General features: G+C 41.0%; 1 protein-coding gene across 1 annotated transcript in view; it reads left to right on the top strand.

Annotated features, from left to right (window-relative positions):
- Nucleotides 1-2,079: 2,079 nt before the first annotated feature.
- The window catches only part of LOC133023436 (sodium- and chloride-dependent GABA transporter 2-like), a 32,561-nt gene continuing 15,903 nt past the window's right edge, over nucleotides 2,080-18,737 (top strand). The window contains exons 1-9 of the mRNA XM_061090464.1: nucleotides 2,080-2,209; nucleotides 7,269-7,403; nucleotides 8,590-8,727; nucleotides 11,186-11,297; nucleotides 11,437-11,569; nucleotides 15,341-15,475; nucleotides 15,725-15,828; nucleotides 17,037-17,161; nucleotides 17,287-17,399. Coding sequence (XP_060946447.1) covers nucleotides 2,080-2,209; nucleotides 7,269-7,403; nucleotides 8,590-8,727; nucleotides 11,186-11,297; nucleotides 11,437-11,569; nucleotides 15,341-15,475; nucleotides 15,725-15,828; nucleotides 17,037-17,161; nucleotides 17,287-17,399 — 1,125 coding nt within the window. The remainder of the gene's footprint in view (nucleotides 2,210-7,268; nucleotides 7,404-8,589; nucleotides 8,728-11,185; nucleotides 11,298-11,436; nucleotides 11,570-15,340; nucleotides 15,476-15,724; nucleotides 15,829-17,036; nucleotides 17,162-17,286; nucleotides 17,400-18,737) is intronic.

Here is an 18,737-nt window from a genome sequence, read left to right as displayed (position 1 = left end):
ATTTTTAACAATACCCTATTTGCACTTCATGTTTTTTTACATTGGTTGCTTTGCAAAGTATTATGCTTAATGTGGATGTTATTGGATTTGCACTGCATATGCCTGCGAATAATTGTATATGCATATGCTATAAAATTAATAATATGTATGATTCTAGTCCTGTGTGTGGATCATATAGTTGTGATTAAAGATTTGGGTGGGCCGCGCGCATTTTTCAGTTTTCAAATTGGGCCGCGGCATTCTTAAGTTTGGGAATAGCTGCAGTAGAGTAATAGATTATACATTTTTGTTGTTATCATTTGTACAGCTTTGTTACATAATCAAACAAGACAGATACACTTGCCCAGTGTTTGTCGTACATGTTATGAACATGTATCATAACGGTACAGTAAAAAAGAGAAATTGCATCATGCAAAATTACCTGTCCTTGCTGAATGTATAAATATCGCTGCGTTAAGCGCCGAATACATATATAAGTCTAATCATCTTTTCTGGGGATATATATCTTATATATATATATATATATATAGAGAGAGAGAGAGTTCTCAGAGTACAGACGTTTAGCTTCTCTCACCTCCTTGCTAAACCTGTATTTGGCCTCTATAAACCTGTCTCTGACTCCGCTCCTGAACGCCTCTTCCTTCTCCAACCTTAACTGTTGGAGTTTGGCTGTGAACCAGGGTTTGTCATTATTGTAATTCACCCTGGTGCGTGATGGAACACAGATGTTCTTACAGCACCAGGGTGAGTTACAATAATAGGAAGTCACAGCCTCTGTGTACTCATCCAGACTATTAGGAGCAGTTCTGAACACCTCCCAATCTGTACAGTCCAAACACGTCTGAAGATTCTCCAGTGCTTCACTGGTCCACTGCTTTGAAGTCCTCACAACAGGTTTGCAGAGTTTTAGGTTCTGCCTGTAGGCAAAGTCCCCGCCGCACAATCGTGCCAGCCCATTTACCTCTCCTCCGTCGCTTCACAGTGTGTACGAAGGTGAGGGCACCTTTTACCAGAATGTCCAAAATTTCGATGTGTATTAGTTATTAGTGTGATCAGTGCTGTCCCATAAAATCTCTCTTCACCTCAACCATACTAACAAACACCTTGATGTCAGTGTGTCAGAAAGTTTTGCTTCCTCTTCTCACCCCTTAATGCCGTGACTGTCAGGACTCACGGTGGAAATCCATTGGTCAGCAGGGTCATTTAATATTCATGACGTGCTTTGCATTGACCATGTATGGTTGAAAGTGGGTTTGTGGAGGGTCAACTTGGAGGCAGATCCAAGTATGAACATTTCCAGCTGGACTGTGATTTATAAAGTGAACATTGCGTTCAGGTTTGCATGCGCACAGTTTTAGAAATAAGCATTTTTAGTATGAATTCCACGCACTGTTTTATAAATGACACCCCTGAACCTGAACTTCATAAGCATTTTGCAGGGTCACTTGATTAACTCTGGTGGAAATGCCCTGCTCTAAGCTCCTGCTGCTGAATAACCACAAGGGGGAAGTATTATACAATAATGTCTGCTGAACATGCCCTCCACAGGGCATGACAACATACAGTATATTATTTATTTCTTTTAGTGCCCTCTGACTCTGCACGCTCACTTATTCTCTTTTTCGCACTGACGTGTAGACACACACCAGAACTGATTCAGCTGACGTCCTCTGACCTACTACAGTTTTTACCTTTTTATACTCATCTTAGTGTATGTACATCATGTCTCAAACACAAACGTCACAGTGTGAAGCATTGAACAATTCCTTAAGGTGTCCTAATTAAATACTTAAGATAAACAAAATTGTGTTTAGCCTTAGATGCATTGGAAGGACAACACTGCATTGCAGGAAGAAGTACTGTCTATTATCATCAAAGTGATGAGGGAATGACATGTAACAAAGGAACACAGAGTGCATGGTGTGAGGAATGTAGATTATACTGCATGCTCGACAGTGCAACAAACGAGTATTTTCAGTACTTTTAGCACCTCCCTCTATAATCAGTATAGTGTTAACAGGTCACATAACAGGTTAGTGCTGACAGTACTGATCAGAGCACTGAGGAGGGTACAAAGACATGGAGACCAAAGCAAATAATAGGGAACAGTGGATCAAGAAAAGGGAATATATTCTGGCAGCTGCAGGCAATATGATAGGTCTGGGCAATGTGTGGAGATTTCCCTTCCTTTGCTATAAGAATGGAGGAGGTAAGTTGGAGGACCTAACTCTTTTTTCCTTCATTGCATTGCAAATAACTCATCATTAATCAAATGGTATTTGAGGAAAAGTTTGTCGTAAGTCGATTATCTGTCCCTCTCTGGAGCTCAAGCCAGAACAGGCAGTTGTGTCTGCCTCATACATTTTTAAGGAAGCCCTCCTCTGATGGCCTGACTGCATTTTTAGTGACACACGACAAGGCCTAACACTGATACCTCCTCGGGGCCTGTCTTGGAATGTCTTTAATTGATTTGAAGCCAAGAGCCCTTTTGTACTTTAACTTTGCACAAACATTCATCTTATTACCAACTACCTGCAGAATTAATGACATTCTCATAAGATTTACCTGTACTTTGTCTTTAGTTCTAATTATCAAGTATTAGTTTCATAGAAAAAGGTTCAGACCCAGATTTCTTTAACGAACACTATGTAACTTTTACTCAGCAACAGTCCTCTGCAACCGCACATGCTGGTAATTCTATTGGGCTAGATTTTCAAACAGTTTTCATACAAAAAAGGAGGCAAGCTTCTCATGTTTACCAGCTTCACTATACACTAAACACTAAACTCTGTTTTTCCAGAGCAAACTCTTCATTCATCGCCTCAACGAGATGGATGCTGGTTATTAATGACTTCAAAGTCTTTTTGAATATTTACAGTTAAGCGTCACTTTTTAACTTTCTGGTTCTGATTCTGGCTCTCTACAGAGATAGAAATTTCACAATTATCACAATTTACAATTTGTCTAATAGGGCTTTAAAAAGTTTGGGGACATCTTCTGCCCTTAATCCTCAACAGGATCAAGGAAAAACTCCTATAATTTGTCGTTGCGTGGTCGTTTATCCTAAATTTGAGAAGATGAGCCGAATTCGGTTTTGTTCTATCAAGTATTTATTTAGAAAGGAATGAAAGGTATTATCCGCAAAACAACAGGCATCCAACACAGAACGCCTCAAACAGCTGGCGTCTGTAAGATTTTATAACAGTCCTTGGTTCTTCGAAGTGCACAGGCGAGTCCATGCCTTTTGGCACTGGATTCCAGAAAGTGACAAGGAGCAGTAGATCCCAATCTCACTCCTCTTCTGATAGTTGCTAAGCAAAATGTTCACATAAACAAGTCTTGACACAGCTGACACATTGTAGGTCAGGCACGTGCACAGATAGACCCCTAGTGGTGCTCAAGCACCAGCCCTTTTGCCCTGGATGAGAAAAGTGCCCCTTTTGCTGGAGCCCAATTTTTTCTTCATTCATCAATAATTTAGAATACAAATTACTCTCTCTGTCATCCATTCCCCCCAATGTGTTTTGATATCTGACGGGGCATTTATTTGAGTTCTTGTGAGAAGTTCGCCCCGACATGCTCCGCTGCGCTCACAAGCCCCCGCTGGCCCCTCCCTCCTCCTCCTCCCCCCCCTCCTCCTCATGCAGCGCTGAGCACCAAACGTCTCCACGTCGCCACTTCTCCTCTGACCCGCAGCATCAGATACACAGGTAATGACGTTGTGTGTGCAGTCCCCCGACGGTGTGTGGTGATAAATTAACCACAACATTAGCGCCGCTGAAAACATTACGTCGCAACTGAACAAACACTGAACAAAAAAGTCACGAAAACCGTGATTTCAGAGCCTCTACCAGCTGTTTACTGACGTTTGTCATGTTGAATGAAGAGAGAGGGAGAGAGAAACAGGCAGGCAGATAGACAGGCAGGCAGACAGGCAGGCAGTAAAGCAGGCGGACAGACAGGCAGGCAGGCAGGCAGGCAGGCAGGCAGGCAGGCAGGCAGGCAGGCAGGCAGGCAGGCAGGCAGGCAGGCAGGCAGGCAGGCAGGCAGGCAGGCAGGCAGGCAGACAGACAGACAGACAGACAGACAGACAGACAGACAGACAGACAGACAGACAGACAGACAGACAGACAGACAGACAGACAGGCAGGCAGACAGGCAGTTTTACTATAAAAATCGTAATTATTGAAATGAAAGGTAGGTCTTAAGTTGAGCTACATGACAGTCCGGTGAGGTATATTGTGGTATATTATTAGTGTAATGCTGCTTATACTTCCACTCTGTCAGAAAACAGTAAACAAAAATGTGTGTGTACTGTGTTGTCAGCTTTATAGAGATTATGTAAGTCACTCTTGATTATTATGCACAACATTGATTTATCTCATTTACATTTTTTTAACATAATGCCAAGAAAAGACAGACTCCAAAAGCAGAAGGACATGGAACTGCAACAAGCAGCTCAGGGTAGCAGCTCTCTTTTATATTGGATCAGGCCATCAACTAGTAAAACAAATGAGGGAGAATCAGAAAGTTTTTATTTATTTTTATTATTGTTTTTAATTTCATACATAATTTTGGCGATGGTTGCCCTTTTTTTTTGGTTTGAGCACCTGCCCCCCAAAATGTCTGTGCACGTGCCTGTTGTAGGTCCTTGGAGTACAGAATATTATGTTACAGCTATATCGGCTGAAATGTTCTATTAGTGTAAACATTAGGATCCTCGAAACCAAAACAACTAAACAACAATGTCTATGCCCCAGATGGGACAGCTCCTTGAACTCTGTCTGGTGTCGATGCAGCTAAGGAAATTATGCTTTAATATCGAAAGTTAATTATGAGAAAAAAATAAAAGATTCATCATTAACACCAAGCAGCAAAGGTTATTTATAAATCATTTGTGTGCAGGCCATTATCTGGCTAAAACTGTTCATGCCCGAATCCACCTATCTTTATTGTCTTAGAGTTTCAGTTCTAATGCCATTTTCACACATATACAGAGAGAAGCTAAAATCTTAAATTTCAACATATTACAGAAAAGGAAAAAAACCTATTAACAGGCTGTAAAAAGCTTACAACTCTCAGAGAGAGCTACATGTGAGGGATCCCTCTCCAAGGACAGACAGAGGTACTGCGTGTAAATGGGAACATCAGCAAAATAACAGTATTTACAACATTGATTAGAAAAAACAGTTATAATGGAAAGTGTGCCTATGTTTAAAGTATTTGTACATAAGAAAATGTCTGCTAGAAATGAAGGGAGATGCATTGACTAATTAATTGAGGGGTTACTGTCAGTAATGGTAGAATATGTGATTAGGCATATTGTATTTCAAGCAGTCTTGTTGTAAATAATAGTCCATCAGCTGCCAACACGATCAAGATCCACCACAATCAGATGTCATAATACACATCAGGATCTAGCCGCATGATCCACCATCAGCTGCCAACAAAATCATGACCCAGTGAAGCAAAGCTAATACAAGAGAAATGTAGCTGCTTTTACTGGTTCTTGTCAGGACACGTGAAGCAGCATTTTGGACCAGCTGCAGATTCTTTAATGACATACTGCTGGAGCCTGATAATAAAGAAATACAATAATCAAGTCTTGGCGTGAACTAGTTTATCTGTATCTTTTTCTGACAGGACATTGACGTCAATTTTTGAGATGTCATCCAGGTTTTTATGTCCTTGAAACATGCTTGAAGTTTAATTTGTATAATTTAGAATTCATCTGTAAAATTGAATATAAACCAGGTTACGGCAGTTCCATTAATGACGATTAACAGTTCTAGTCTCTTTAATCATCGAATATAAAACAATATATACAAAATAAATACACCCTACTCTGCGTAAAAAACGTAATATAAAAATTTAGCTCAAGTTCAAACAAGACTTAGAGAGCATAGATGTTAGTTATCACAGCTATATTGGTCTTTATCAGTAATGGTATATATACTATCCAATTTATGCCAATATGAAACCTTTTTTATAGATCATAACGCAATGGTTTTTTTTATTTTAGAGGCAGCATGTTTTGTATATTTTACCCTTTTCTTAATTCATTTAATAAATACACATTTTTGCCCATTTTTTTTAATAGTTATTAAAAATATAGAATTAGTTATTTACAATTATAAAAATACCAGGGATTATGGTGTCAGTATGTTGAAAGTTTACTCGTAAACTGTAAAATGTCCTGCATTTGGAACGGATCTTTGACACCAGTCTTGGACAACCATTGCAAAAATTTGCTTTTTATGTTTATATATGGAATACATAGGAAATATTCTCCCTAATATTGTTATTGGTCCAGCCATACTTCAAGCAGTTAGAATTAATACAACTAAGTGTCTCCCCAGACTAATTTAATTTGATTTAAGTTTTAATTAAGCTTCATCAAAACTTTTCGAACATTAACAATCAAGTACATAATGTCTCAACCAGGAAAAAATCCAAAGGTGCTGTTGCAGTGAAGTGAAGGTTGATAAAAAGCAAGTGTTTTCTTGCAGGATGAGAAGTGACAGGAACTAGAAAAAAAGATCATATAGGAGATCTTGTCTTGGTTTTACTGCATTGGCTCCCTGTAAAATCAAGATTATAATTCCTGCTTCAAACATATGTAGCCCTGAAAGATCAAGCACCATCATATCTTTAGAGCTTATTGTACCTAATAATCACAATAGAACACTTAGCTCTCTAAACATAAGATACATTGAGGTTCCCAAGAGTCTCTAAGAGAGAGTCAACTCTATTCTTAACCCAACCGGTTGAGGCAGATAAGGGTTAACTTGACTGTGGTAGCCCGGTGTCTAACTTTTCCTCGCCCTTCAAAACACCCATACAGGTTTAACTTTCCTCTGCAGGAAGAATTCGGCATAACAGTAAACAAGCCTACCATTGTTAGCAAACAGGCATACTGTCCCTTGTTGTGTGGCAGGTGCACATGATAGCATACTTCACATATGCTAAGAGAGCAGCCATTTCTGTTACTCTGATTTATCACACAGTGCCACCATCAGTTTCTAAAAACATCCAAAAAATCTTACTGATTGTAGATTAGATAAGAAATATAACAATTACGAGAATACCTGATTGATCAATCTGCAGTAGATGGACAAAGGGGAGCATGGCTAAATGAAGGGATGGGTTAATTTTTTTATTATATAATTTTATTATAACTCTTTTAATCCATTATGTGTAAGTGTAAATCATCCATGTACTCACTGTATCAACAGCTGATGTTATGTAGCCTATTATTGTGTGTGCAGGTGTCTTTTTATTGCCTTATATCTTCTTTGCTGTGCTGTGTGGTGTGCCACTCTACTTGCTGGAGAATACGATCGGTCAGTTAACACAGGAGGGTGCCATCACCTGCTGGAACAAAGTCTGCCCAATTGCAGAGGGTAATTATCATTTCTAATTATATTGCCAGTGTCAAAAGCATTTGTCTATTTACTACTTGTAATTACTTGTTTAGGGACCTACAGAGGCCAACAGTCCATCCATTGCCACAGCGGGCAACAACAAACGTTAATGTTTTATTGTTTATATAGACTATAATTGAGCTAATGACCATACTAACATTGAGTAGATCTTCCAAGTTGTGCAAAGTTTTCCTTTGAGATACAGCTTCATGTTGTCATGACTGCATTACACTCTCTTTTTCAGCACACTCATGATCTGCATGTTCTTCCACACTCAAAAGGTTTTACTAATGGTACTGGTGGTACTGATAACATTAACGGTCCATGCAGCTTTTGATCATTGTTTTTTCCTTTCAAAACAGGTATTAAAAAAACAAAAGACAAGTTTATTTGAGTTTAAAAATGTAAGTGAAATATAAGGTGTTTTTCATCTTCTTTTTGATATACAAAAAATAAAATCACTGCAAGACAGAGACAAAAAAATGCAATTTGTTTCATGTTCTGAGACAGGATGTGTTAATTGGCAGAGGCAGAGTGAAACAAGTACAGTGCTGTGTCAGCTTTGCTCACTGTGATAAACATGGATCAGTACGGAGGCTTATTGCTGTCACTCCTGGAAAAGAAAACTAAAAAAAGATCTATATCACATTAACACATGAAAAGTTGCATGATACTCAGAAGGAAACAAGGCAAAGGCACCAACTACTCATTTGACAAGTTGTAAACAGCAAATATTTGACTTGTCTATTTAAAAAAACAATTTACCTGGTTAATGAGAGCTGACTTTCTGACATTCACAAATAGTCCTCTCACAGGGAATTGTCCTTGGTTAAGAATATAATCTATTCACACTCAAAAGCACACATAAATACAGACATAATTGTGCAAAATAAAGACATAAAAGTAAAAAAAATTCTTCAATTCCACAGCTGGATAATATAACTTAAATTACCACTCTAATTCAGGATTTACTATAATATTTTCCTGGCATGTTGCTCTTTATCGCTTGAAAAAAGAATTGCATCACAGACAGATCACCTCTGCTAATAAGGAATAACTGATGAACGAGGCTCAATGTCTGTATATTTATGAGAAGTTCTAACAGTATTATCATGGTTATGTAGCTGTCATATTTCTATGTATTTTACATGTTCTCTTCCTCCAGGAACTGGTTATGCTATCATGGTGATCCAGCTTTATTCCAGACTCTACAGCATTGTCCTGGCCTGGGCCCTTCTATACCTCATCTACTGTTTCAGGGCAACTCTGCCCTGGGCTACCTGCAACAATCCTTGGAACACAGGTCAGCATGGGTTTTTCATTAATATACACTATTGACTTATTATCCACCACATGGTTTGAAGTGCAGAGCACAAGCGTATTAAGCATGTTTCCAAATCCATCCATCCATCCATTTTCCTCTGGTTGTCTGAAATTGGGTCTTAGAGGCAGCTGACAATTCCAGTCATTCTTCTGTGCAGCCATGCTTTCTAGCCCCCCCTGGGGGATCCCAAGTAATTCCCAAGATAGATGGGATATATGAAGTCCCAGTTTGATGTGTCTGGTAAATGGAAAGAATCTTAATTATATTCCCATTGCCAAAGCCACCTCAACTGTCCCCTTTGCAGATTCAGAGCTCTGTTACACATGACATCTATTCCGCTTTTGAAATAGATCTCTCACTTGAGTCTCTCTGAGGTTTCAATTTTGTTCTGGTAGTTTTTCGGGACTCATTGAGGGTCAAAGGCAGAGGATGTTGCACCATATTAAGCCCTGTGAGACCAATTGTGATTTGCGCTAAACAATTTGTACAAAAAATTATTGATATTGTCATCATTGTTCAAACTCCACCCTCCACCCTCCACACTCATCCAACTCTCTATGGATGAGTCAAACCACCTGATGGCAAAAAACAATTTTTTTTTTACTTGTATTTGCGATCTTGTTCATTTGTCTACTACCCAGAGATCATGAACACAGATGGGGGTCGGACGTAAATTAACTGGTAAAACATAAGCTTAGCCTCATGGCTAATGCTGCACCCAACTGCCTGTCTATCTTGCTCTCCATCTTCCCCCAAGATACTTTACATGGGGCTGCAAGTTACTCTGAGGCGTTTGTTCCCCCACCAAACAGAGCCGTGAAATTAAATATTAGGGCTTTGCACGTCTTTATCCCATAGTGGAGGCCAAAAATCTATACCCACTTTGTGGCCGACCGGAATCTCAATGCCCACATCACGACTGAGTGTGAAACCATCTGAAGTAATAAAAATAAGTTCCACTTCAAAAATGAAACAGTCATCATGAAAGTCCAAATAATGTAGTGCAAATGCAGGGTGTAGCCTGATTTTAGTACACTCCGTTATGGATATTAGGGCAGACCAGGGGTTTGATGGTCGTCTCCAACATCCATTTAGTCCGGTGGTAAGTGGTGTTTCAAATTGCTCAAAGATGTGTTTTGTCAAGAGCAATATTTAAACAAGTAAGCCAGCTTTGTTAACCAGTCAGGGTCAGTAAGGTGGTCAGCGAGCTGGGATCCATGCTCGATCAGAAATATGCACACCTCGTCCCGCAGCTCACACAGACGTCTTAGCTCCCCGCTAGAGCAAGTCGGATATTGAGTGAACGTATTTTTATGTAGTTGACCATTTTTATCGCACTGTCAAGAATATATATAAGCTTTGGTTCAAGTGTTTTACTTGCAGGAGATTCTCTGTGAATAATACAGTGTGTTACATGCAGCGCCACTTTTAAGACTCTCGCCTTCAGTCCTGCCTTTTCCCCCAGCATCACTCCAGCCCGGTCCCTAAACACACCAATACAGTTTTCCGAAAATAGTCCCTCTACTTTTAGTTTTGTAAAAATATACTCACCTGTGCACGTCCACTCCGGAGCGCAGAGCAAAACAGCATTACGTTTTACGTCAAAACTGTATCTGATGAAACAGAACAGCTGGGCAGAGTTTAATATATCTGTTGATTCATCTAGCTGTAAAGCATAATTCCCTTTCTTAACTCTATCCACTAGGTGGCACTTTATGTCCTGGGCCATTTTGGTGATGCACCGGGCATTAGTCCCGTTAGACAGCAGTACTTATTCCAGATCACAGGCTTATAATTTATCCCCATTTATGGCCAGATTTATAGCTACAGCAGCGGGTTTAATTAACGTTTCACGGCTGTTGCCCCTTCTCATAGAGAAAGTGCTGCACATAGATGGACTATATGAATGCTTGTGTGATTGGTGAATGTAAAAACTGTAAAGCGCTTCGAGTAGTCATCAGGTCATCAGGACTCTTTATAAATACAGACCATTGACCATTTACCCCTGTGACAGCATCACATGAAATACAACTTTCTCTTCAAACAGAGTTATTTGACCCCGCTGCCCCTCCACCTTTTCTGGCTACACTTTAGCGTTGGGCAGTAGGGAACTGCTTGACATCGACCCGAATGTTTGACTACTTTATTTTCTTTTCTGTGTGGTTCAGACCTTTCCTCATTTGCATATGCAAAACTATCACAATCTTTTTCTTTCTTGGTGCCAATGGACAAGATGCCGTATAAATCATTTTGGTTGGACTCTTCCTATTTATATTGTAAAATTAAAGGTGGAGAAAGGGTGGAGTGGGGTTCAGCTTCATGTTTGCCCAATTTCACATTTGATTGAGTAGGATGATTTGATTGTACAGTCCCATGTATGCACAGCTTCATACATTCTAATTTTAATGAACATAATTATTCGTTTTCCTTTCAATAGACGGATGTGTGGACCTCACATCTGCAAACTGGACTGCAGTACACAGTGGCAACCTTCCAGTAAATTGGACGTCTGAAAATCTCACCAAGTCTTCAGCCTCTGAGTTCTGGGAGTGAGTCTAATGTAACACTAAGATCATTATATATTATGTAGGGTGTCAGTAATGGATTACATGTGTAAAGTGTACTCTGTACTTCTGAAAGACAGTTATTCAACAGATGTGTAACCACCAGTCTGTCTGGTGTCCCCAGGAGAGGAGTGTTGTCCATGTCTGGAGGAATAGACGAGGTTGGCACAGTGAAATGGGAGTTGTTGCTGTGTCTCCTGGCCTGTTGGGTTGCCTGTTACTTCTGCATTTGGAAAGGTGTCCGCTCCACAGGAAAGGTCTGTTATGTGCGACTTTTGGTGGAAATGTTGTTAGGTGTATGAAATGGACACCTTTTTTTTATTCAGCATTTCTGGTATTGTCAGTTGAGGGCTACAAAAGGTTGTGATTATGGAAACGTCATGCTTCTTGTGTAATGAGATGTTGATTTATCAATATATTTATGACACATTTACAGACAGAACTTTTTCTAGGGTAAAGGTTTGAGCCCATCTCAAGGGAGGCTCAGTGGGGTCGTCCTCCAACCTGAAGGTCGGCAGTTCGATCCCCAGTCTGACGCATCTGCATGCCGAAGTGTCCTTGGGCAAGATGCTGATTCCTGAATGGCCCCCCATAGAATAACAAAGTGCTGCGAATAGATGCACTGTATGAATGTGTGTGTGAATGGGTGAATGTAAAACTGAACTGTAAAGTGCCTTGAGTGGTCATCAAGACTAGAAGAGCACTATATAAATACAAAACCATTTACCATTTCACTTCTTAGGGTTTATCTCATTCTCTGTATCCAAACCAATATTTATCCATATTATAGGCAATAACTAAGCCAAATATTCATACACATTCATACAGAGTACATATTTTCTGGTCCTCTTCCTGTGGCTGGAGGGGACCCTCCCAGCAATGGGCACTTTATATCTAGGGGTTGGGCTAAGGGAGAGGAATTGGGAGAGGGCCAAAAGCTGGGCATACACCATCCGATTTAAGCCTGGCTTTGTCCCGATTACTGAGTCATATGACTCTTAAAAGAGTCCTTCAATCATCAGCTTTGGTATACATCGTATGCTGTGCGGTGTACAGGGGGCAGCGAGCAGCGATTTATTGCTCAGGACCCTCCTTCTGACGCTCTGATTATTTTCTGACTATAAGTGAAACAATAGTCAAACTGTAAAAATCGATCTAATTTTAAACAGTTCATTTTACAATATCAATATGCAATATCAATATGCAATATCAATATGCAATATCAATATGCAATATCAATATGCAATATCAAGATGCAATATCAATATCAATATGCAATATCAATATCAATATTTTTGTGAAAGTTGGAATCCGAGCACTGACTGTCACAATCCAGCTTTATTCACACAAGTATGCACGAATAATCACAAACACTGGCTTTTGCTTACAAATAGAATTTCTTAAAAACAGTAACATCAATAATACTAAATTCAACTAATGTCAAGTGCACTAAAGACACTACCAACACAAGCAACTGCACTAATGATAACACACATGTAGTTCATATGGTGTATGTGTGTGTGTGTGAGAGAGAGAGAGGGAGAGGGAGGATGGGGGATAAAGATTACACGCAAGGTCACGCTGGTTTACGTCATATCGGTTAATTCAATATGGCGGCTGAATAAAACTAAAAAATATCGAGAACAAAAGACAATGTGACATTACACCTGACTCTAGCGACAAAAATTGCGATGGATGAACAAAGCAGCTTGGTCACAGTGTCCTGGTCCCCTGAATGTTCATGGGTGTGATTGTGTGTATACATGTGTCTGAATGTGTGTGTGCAAGCGGGTTAGGAGAGAAAGAGAGAGAAGAAAGAAACATCAAACACGCAAATATAAAGAGGAGATCTTTACGCCATGGAAAAAAGGCTATTATTTAACCACACGGTAATCAGGCGGGCGATCTGGGATTCGTCCAGCTGGGTACTGGTCTTCCAACCCGTAAAATACCCGCTATTGCTCTAACAGTGCCAAGTCTTGTTAGAAAGTGCAGACCCTATACACGATTACACAATTAATACACAGCAACAATGACGATCCAGCAATCCGACACAATATTGCATTCAAAACAAACCTTACTATTAACTAGTCTCTGCCCAGACACAAGCCTCTTACATGGTGCTGCTCTGCAGTTCGTCCATGCGGTATCAGCGTGGCCCCTAGCTGAAATCCAGCGAGGCCATTATCTTGACCCTGGAATGGCAGCGATGACCTGGTTTTCTCATTGGAAGCGGTGGGAATCAGCGATGTTGACAACAGATGAATTCGGTCCTCGACAAAGTCTTTCATCCTTCTGCAGGCAAAAACAGCTGACTGTGGATCTGATAATAGTCTGTAACCTTGACCTGCTATGCAAGACGTATGGCCTAAAGGCCGGCGCATGCTTCTGCCTTTTTTAGGGGCCCGCATTTCCGCAAGCGCAAGAGCCCTTCCGGGCCCCCTACGTGCTTACGTATCCCTTCTTACGTGCTTACGTGCGTCGCCCAATTTTTCTAACTAGACGGCAAAGCTCCGCAAGCCTCAGGCAGCCCGCAAGGCTGTGATTGGTCTGCTAACTACATCCTTTCAGGAGTCGCATTTCCGGTTTCATGCCCCATAATAACGGCAGAAACCACGGAAGATTTAGAAGAAAGAATATGGACCAAATAGAAGAGCGTTTGGAAGAAGAGATCCGAAACTATGACCACTAGCATAACCCGTCACTGTTTGGTGGATTTGTCCGCCAGAAAAAGGCTATGAGGAGCCGCCGTGGCGATGTAAATAAACAGTCGACGACAACTGCCACACACGAAGAAGAGCCGACTTCGACAAAAAACATTACTCCGTCTAGTGGTCAGGAGGTGAATTGCTTTGCATCAAGCGCAACCTTGGGGAACCATAAATTAAAACGAGTCTGTTGACACGGCTGCGTGAAAAGCCACAGACGCCGTTGCAGAAGCATGAGCCGGCCTTTAGGTCTAAAATAAGGTTAACTAAAAACGAAGGAAAGGTTAAAACAAAACTGAAAGGAAAACAAAGGGTTTGCTCCCTTTTAGTGACCAGGTCATACGGAACGACTTGGAAAAGTCCTTGTAGCAACAACAGCAGCGCACAGGATAAAGCCCTGAGCTGCAGAGCAAGTACTCTTTTTATCACATGCATGTCCTTACAGGCAGGTCCCGGAGAGAGAGTCTCTTGGCTCTCAGACAATGAGAGGCTAGAATTGAAATTCAAACAGAGGTGTGCACCTCCCGGGGGTCAAAAAAGGAATTCTGGCGCAATTTAATCAACTGGCGGTGTGGCCTAGGGGGTAGACTGGTCGTTCTCCAACAAGAAGGTTGGCAGTTCAATCCCCACTCTTCCCCATCTGCATGCCGAAGTGTCCTTAGCAAGATACCGAGCCCCCCCCCCCCAAAAAAAACGTAACTGCTGAAAACTCTAGCTCAGGCTTCTGGGGTAACATGTAGGCCCCTCTATTGTCATCTTTAGCTGGCTTTAGATTCCAACATAGGGGAGGATGAAGGTATAAAACTACAGTATATCTTCTTTTGTCTAAGCTCAACACACCCATAACACCACTTTCAAATGCTCCAGACGCATCCTGTCCCCCGCGCACACAGTCACGCTCTGGACATTTAACTGCAGTTTGCACGGTGCGCCATGGTGCACAAGAATAGAGCCCTATGTTTTTATTGGTAACTTTCTGCAAACGTTTATACAAAAGTGTAGCCTCAATCGGAGTCAGTGTATGGTGCACAACCTATTCTCTAGTTCCCGTCCCCGTTATTTCATGCACATGTTATATTTTGTTCCCAAAATGTCACCAGAAGGGCTCTGTAGCTTTGCACGTGGGCATTTTGCACGTACAGTGTGAGCAGTCAGGTTGTGGCAGACGATTGGACCGTGCAGTATTTACTTGTTAAGTACAAGTTGGAATTTGACAACAGCATTTCACATATCGTACAGTGTATGACCAGCTTAATGCTATCAGGAGCATAGGAGCATTCTGTAACCTGACAGTATTTTAAATAACTACTGAAATTTCAGGTGGTGTATGTCACGGCGGTATTCCCTTATGTAATGTTGGGCATCTTGCTGGTCAGGGGGTTGACACTGCCCGGAGCCTGGCAGGGTGTGGTCTATTACCTTTATCCAGAACCTTCTCGTTTGGCAGACCTTCAGGTGAGAAACCATAAATAAGTTTTACAATATTTTTTTCTGGAATGTGGCATTTTGGATAACACAATATGCACAAAAGCAATAGGACTTAATGTTTCAATTGTTCATTTTTTCATGTTGACCAGTCAAAGTGACTTTTGGCCAATTACTGTTGTAGATGTGCAAAGAATGGAGATGAAACCGCAGTTCTTTTGGCACAGCGCTATGACAACGATGACCTTATGACACATGTTTTTTACCTTTGTTAATCAGGTGTGGATGGAAGCCTGCGCTCAGGTCCTCTTCTCCTATGGTGTTGCATCAGGGACCTTAATCACTCTGGGCAGCTACAACAAAGTAGAGAACAACTGTTACAGGTAAACCATTTGTTTACCCTGAGACTCCTAAAGTGTAATGTGGACTCAAACACATCACCCACCTCTCTACGGCATAGTGGTGAGTAGATGATGAGTACATTTTTATTTCTTGTCTATCCCTTTAAGCTACAGACCCACAAGGGACATAATTTTGAAATAAAACAGGAAGTTGAAAACAAAAGAACCAGAATAGTTTTTCAGTCTTATTTCTCAAAGTTTGGAGCGACAAAGGCAGAATCATGTTCTGCCATTGTGGCTAGTAGTAGTTCCCCTGATACATTGCTGAAGTTGTGTTTTTGAGTCCCACCATCCGTTTATTGCAATTGTGCATTATTATTGTTAATTTTCTACTGGCCTTTAAACAGTGTTTGGAAAGTTTACCTGGCATGCCTGCCTTCTAAAGATTATTTTAGATGTCAGCAGAATGCTTGCTGCTCCACACAGATATTTCATATAGCAGTAGCATGCGTCTTGCAGGATGCATGCTAGCATTCTTTAGTCAAATCATTTTAGAAGTCAGCAGCATGCTTGCTGTCCATGGACATTGCACTGATGTCATCAATGTTTTCTTGCTTATTTTCATTTGTTGTCTTAACATGCTCTATGTGCCTTAGAATTGTCCTCTGGCGACAAAAAAGTATTTTTGAATTGAATTTGAATTAAAACCTTAAATAAATCATGAATCTGCTTTTACACCAGTGACTGTATATCCTGCTTTCCAACACCAATAAATAGCATTGCACTAATTTGAAACTTTTCAGAGAAATACATCCAGAACTTTATGCCATGCACTCGGATGGTCCAAAATCAATCTGTGTTAGAACTCATGAGGTAACCTGATAGCTGAACAATTAGGGAGTGAATCACATTTGTGTAATTTTTTTCAGCAGTTAGGCCCCAGTTGGACTCCAATCTGTTTCTACTGCTGATGTCAAATACAGGCAAAAATGCTAGAAGAAATATGAACTTGTGGATTACATCTTAACAATACTGAAGAGAAAAATAAATCAATGCAGAATAACATCTGTCAGTTCTTTATGTTTTTTAATTATCTTTATGTCACTCTACCACAATGTGAGATTCAACAGCAGTACAGATTGGGACAGAGTGAATTCATTTTCTTGCTCCCCTTTCCTCTGTTTGATAAGCTGTGTGTGTGTGTGTGTGTGTGTCTGTGTGTGTGTGTGTGTGTGTGTGTGTGTGTGCAGGGACAGTTTGTGGTTGTGTGTGCTCAACAGTTGCACCAGCCTCATTGCTGGGTTTGCTGTCTTCTCAGCTCTGGGTTTCATGGCTCAGGCTCAGGAAATTCCCATCAACATGGTTGTCGATTCAGGTATGACTTAAACCACGATGCTAATGTCTGTGCTTAACATGAATTTAACTATCCTCACATATTCATTACAAAGGAATGAGGCAGTGGAGAGGATTACAACTAATATTTGATGTATTTTCTCTAAGGACCTGGTCTTGCATTCATTGCGTTCCCTCAGGCTTTGGCCATGATGCCCCTGCCTCAGTTATGGTCTGTCTGCTTCTTCCTCATGCTCATAATGTTGGGGCTCGACACAGTGGTAAGATGAAGAAGATTACTCACTCAATTGGGATAGCAGAATTTGGGACCCCACTGTTATTTGATTGGGTTTTTAATCATGCTCAGAATGTCATGTTGGTAACTGAGATCCTGTCAAGTTTTTTGGAAGTAAGTGGACCCAAAAATGCAGAGGCAAAAGTACAACCAAAAGTGTCCTTTAATTCAGGTAGAGTTCTTACAAAATGAGGCATAGTCCAAAAATCCATAAATCGAGAAGAAAGAAGAAAGGGTGACAACGTTAGGTGACCATGTGAGATGACGGACTGAGAAAGACGAACAGACGCACAGAGACTAATATACACAGGTGAGGCAGGGGTAATTGGACAAAGACAGGAAGTAAAGTAGGAAACATACTAGGAGAAAAACCACCAAATACGACTGGAAACTGAAAACTCAAAAAGAACACCAAACACAAACCTAAGGAGACACATGACAAGACCATCTACAAAAGAGTCCATAATAAAACCAAGTTAAGGCTCCATTATGCTTCTACGTATCCGTGTCGCGGAGAGGGACGCACGGATACCAGGGAGTCTTTTTGATTTTTGCTTCTCCGACGACCGTCCGTCTGAAAACAATTCACCTCCAAACAGTAGGTGGCGCAACGGAAGACAAGCTTGGAGAAGCCTACCTCACGAGTAATCAGAAGAAGTCCACGCTGTTTATTTACTTACTCCCCACTTCCCTCACACACAGTGTAGGCTAAGATGGCAACTAAATAAAATAAAGTGACACCCAGCAGGTCAAAATGCTGATGTAATCATTTCTTAGCGCAGCGGTTCCCCGGTCTTGTTTCCAAACTGTAATTCCACAGCTTGAAGCTACACGGAGCTAGCTAGCTTCCCCCCAGCTAGCTTCAACTCCAGCTTCCACACACAGTCAGCAGGGACTCTCGATACTAACTACTACCCAGTGTTTGCTTCTAACCTGACGGTATTGTAGAAACAGTGTCATGATAGAAGTGGAATTAAAGTCGTGACAGCGGGTTTTTGCACTGTTACCTCCGCAGTAAGCATGGTTGCTAGCCCGCTAGCCTAGCCCGCTAGCGCCGTTTTGAAAGCTAGTTATAACCGTATGTGACAGTGCACACATGCCGTCAGTGCTCTAACGAGCCACCGTCAGCCGGACAACTCCGCCGGCTTAACACACACGTCACATTAATCGAAGAATCGTAGTTGTGTTTGTGTTTATTGTGGTGCAGGGGAAGAAGCAGGAAGTTTGAGGTCCGGAAATGTGAAATCCGGAAATGATGTTGTACGGAAATGATGTCGTTAGCGGACCAATCACAGCCAAGGGCTGTCCGTAGGCTATCCGAAAT

Source organism: Limanda limanda, chromosome 17, assembly GCF_963576545.1.
Source record: "Limanda limanda chromosome 17, fLimLim1.1, whole genome shotgun sequence".
Lineage (NCBI taxonomy): Eukaryota > Metazoa > Chordata > Actinopteri > Pleuronectiformes > Pleuronectidae > Limanda > Limanda limanda.
Note: the sequence above shows the minus strand (reverse complement) of the source record. Positions and strands in the feature narration are given on the sequence as shown.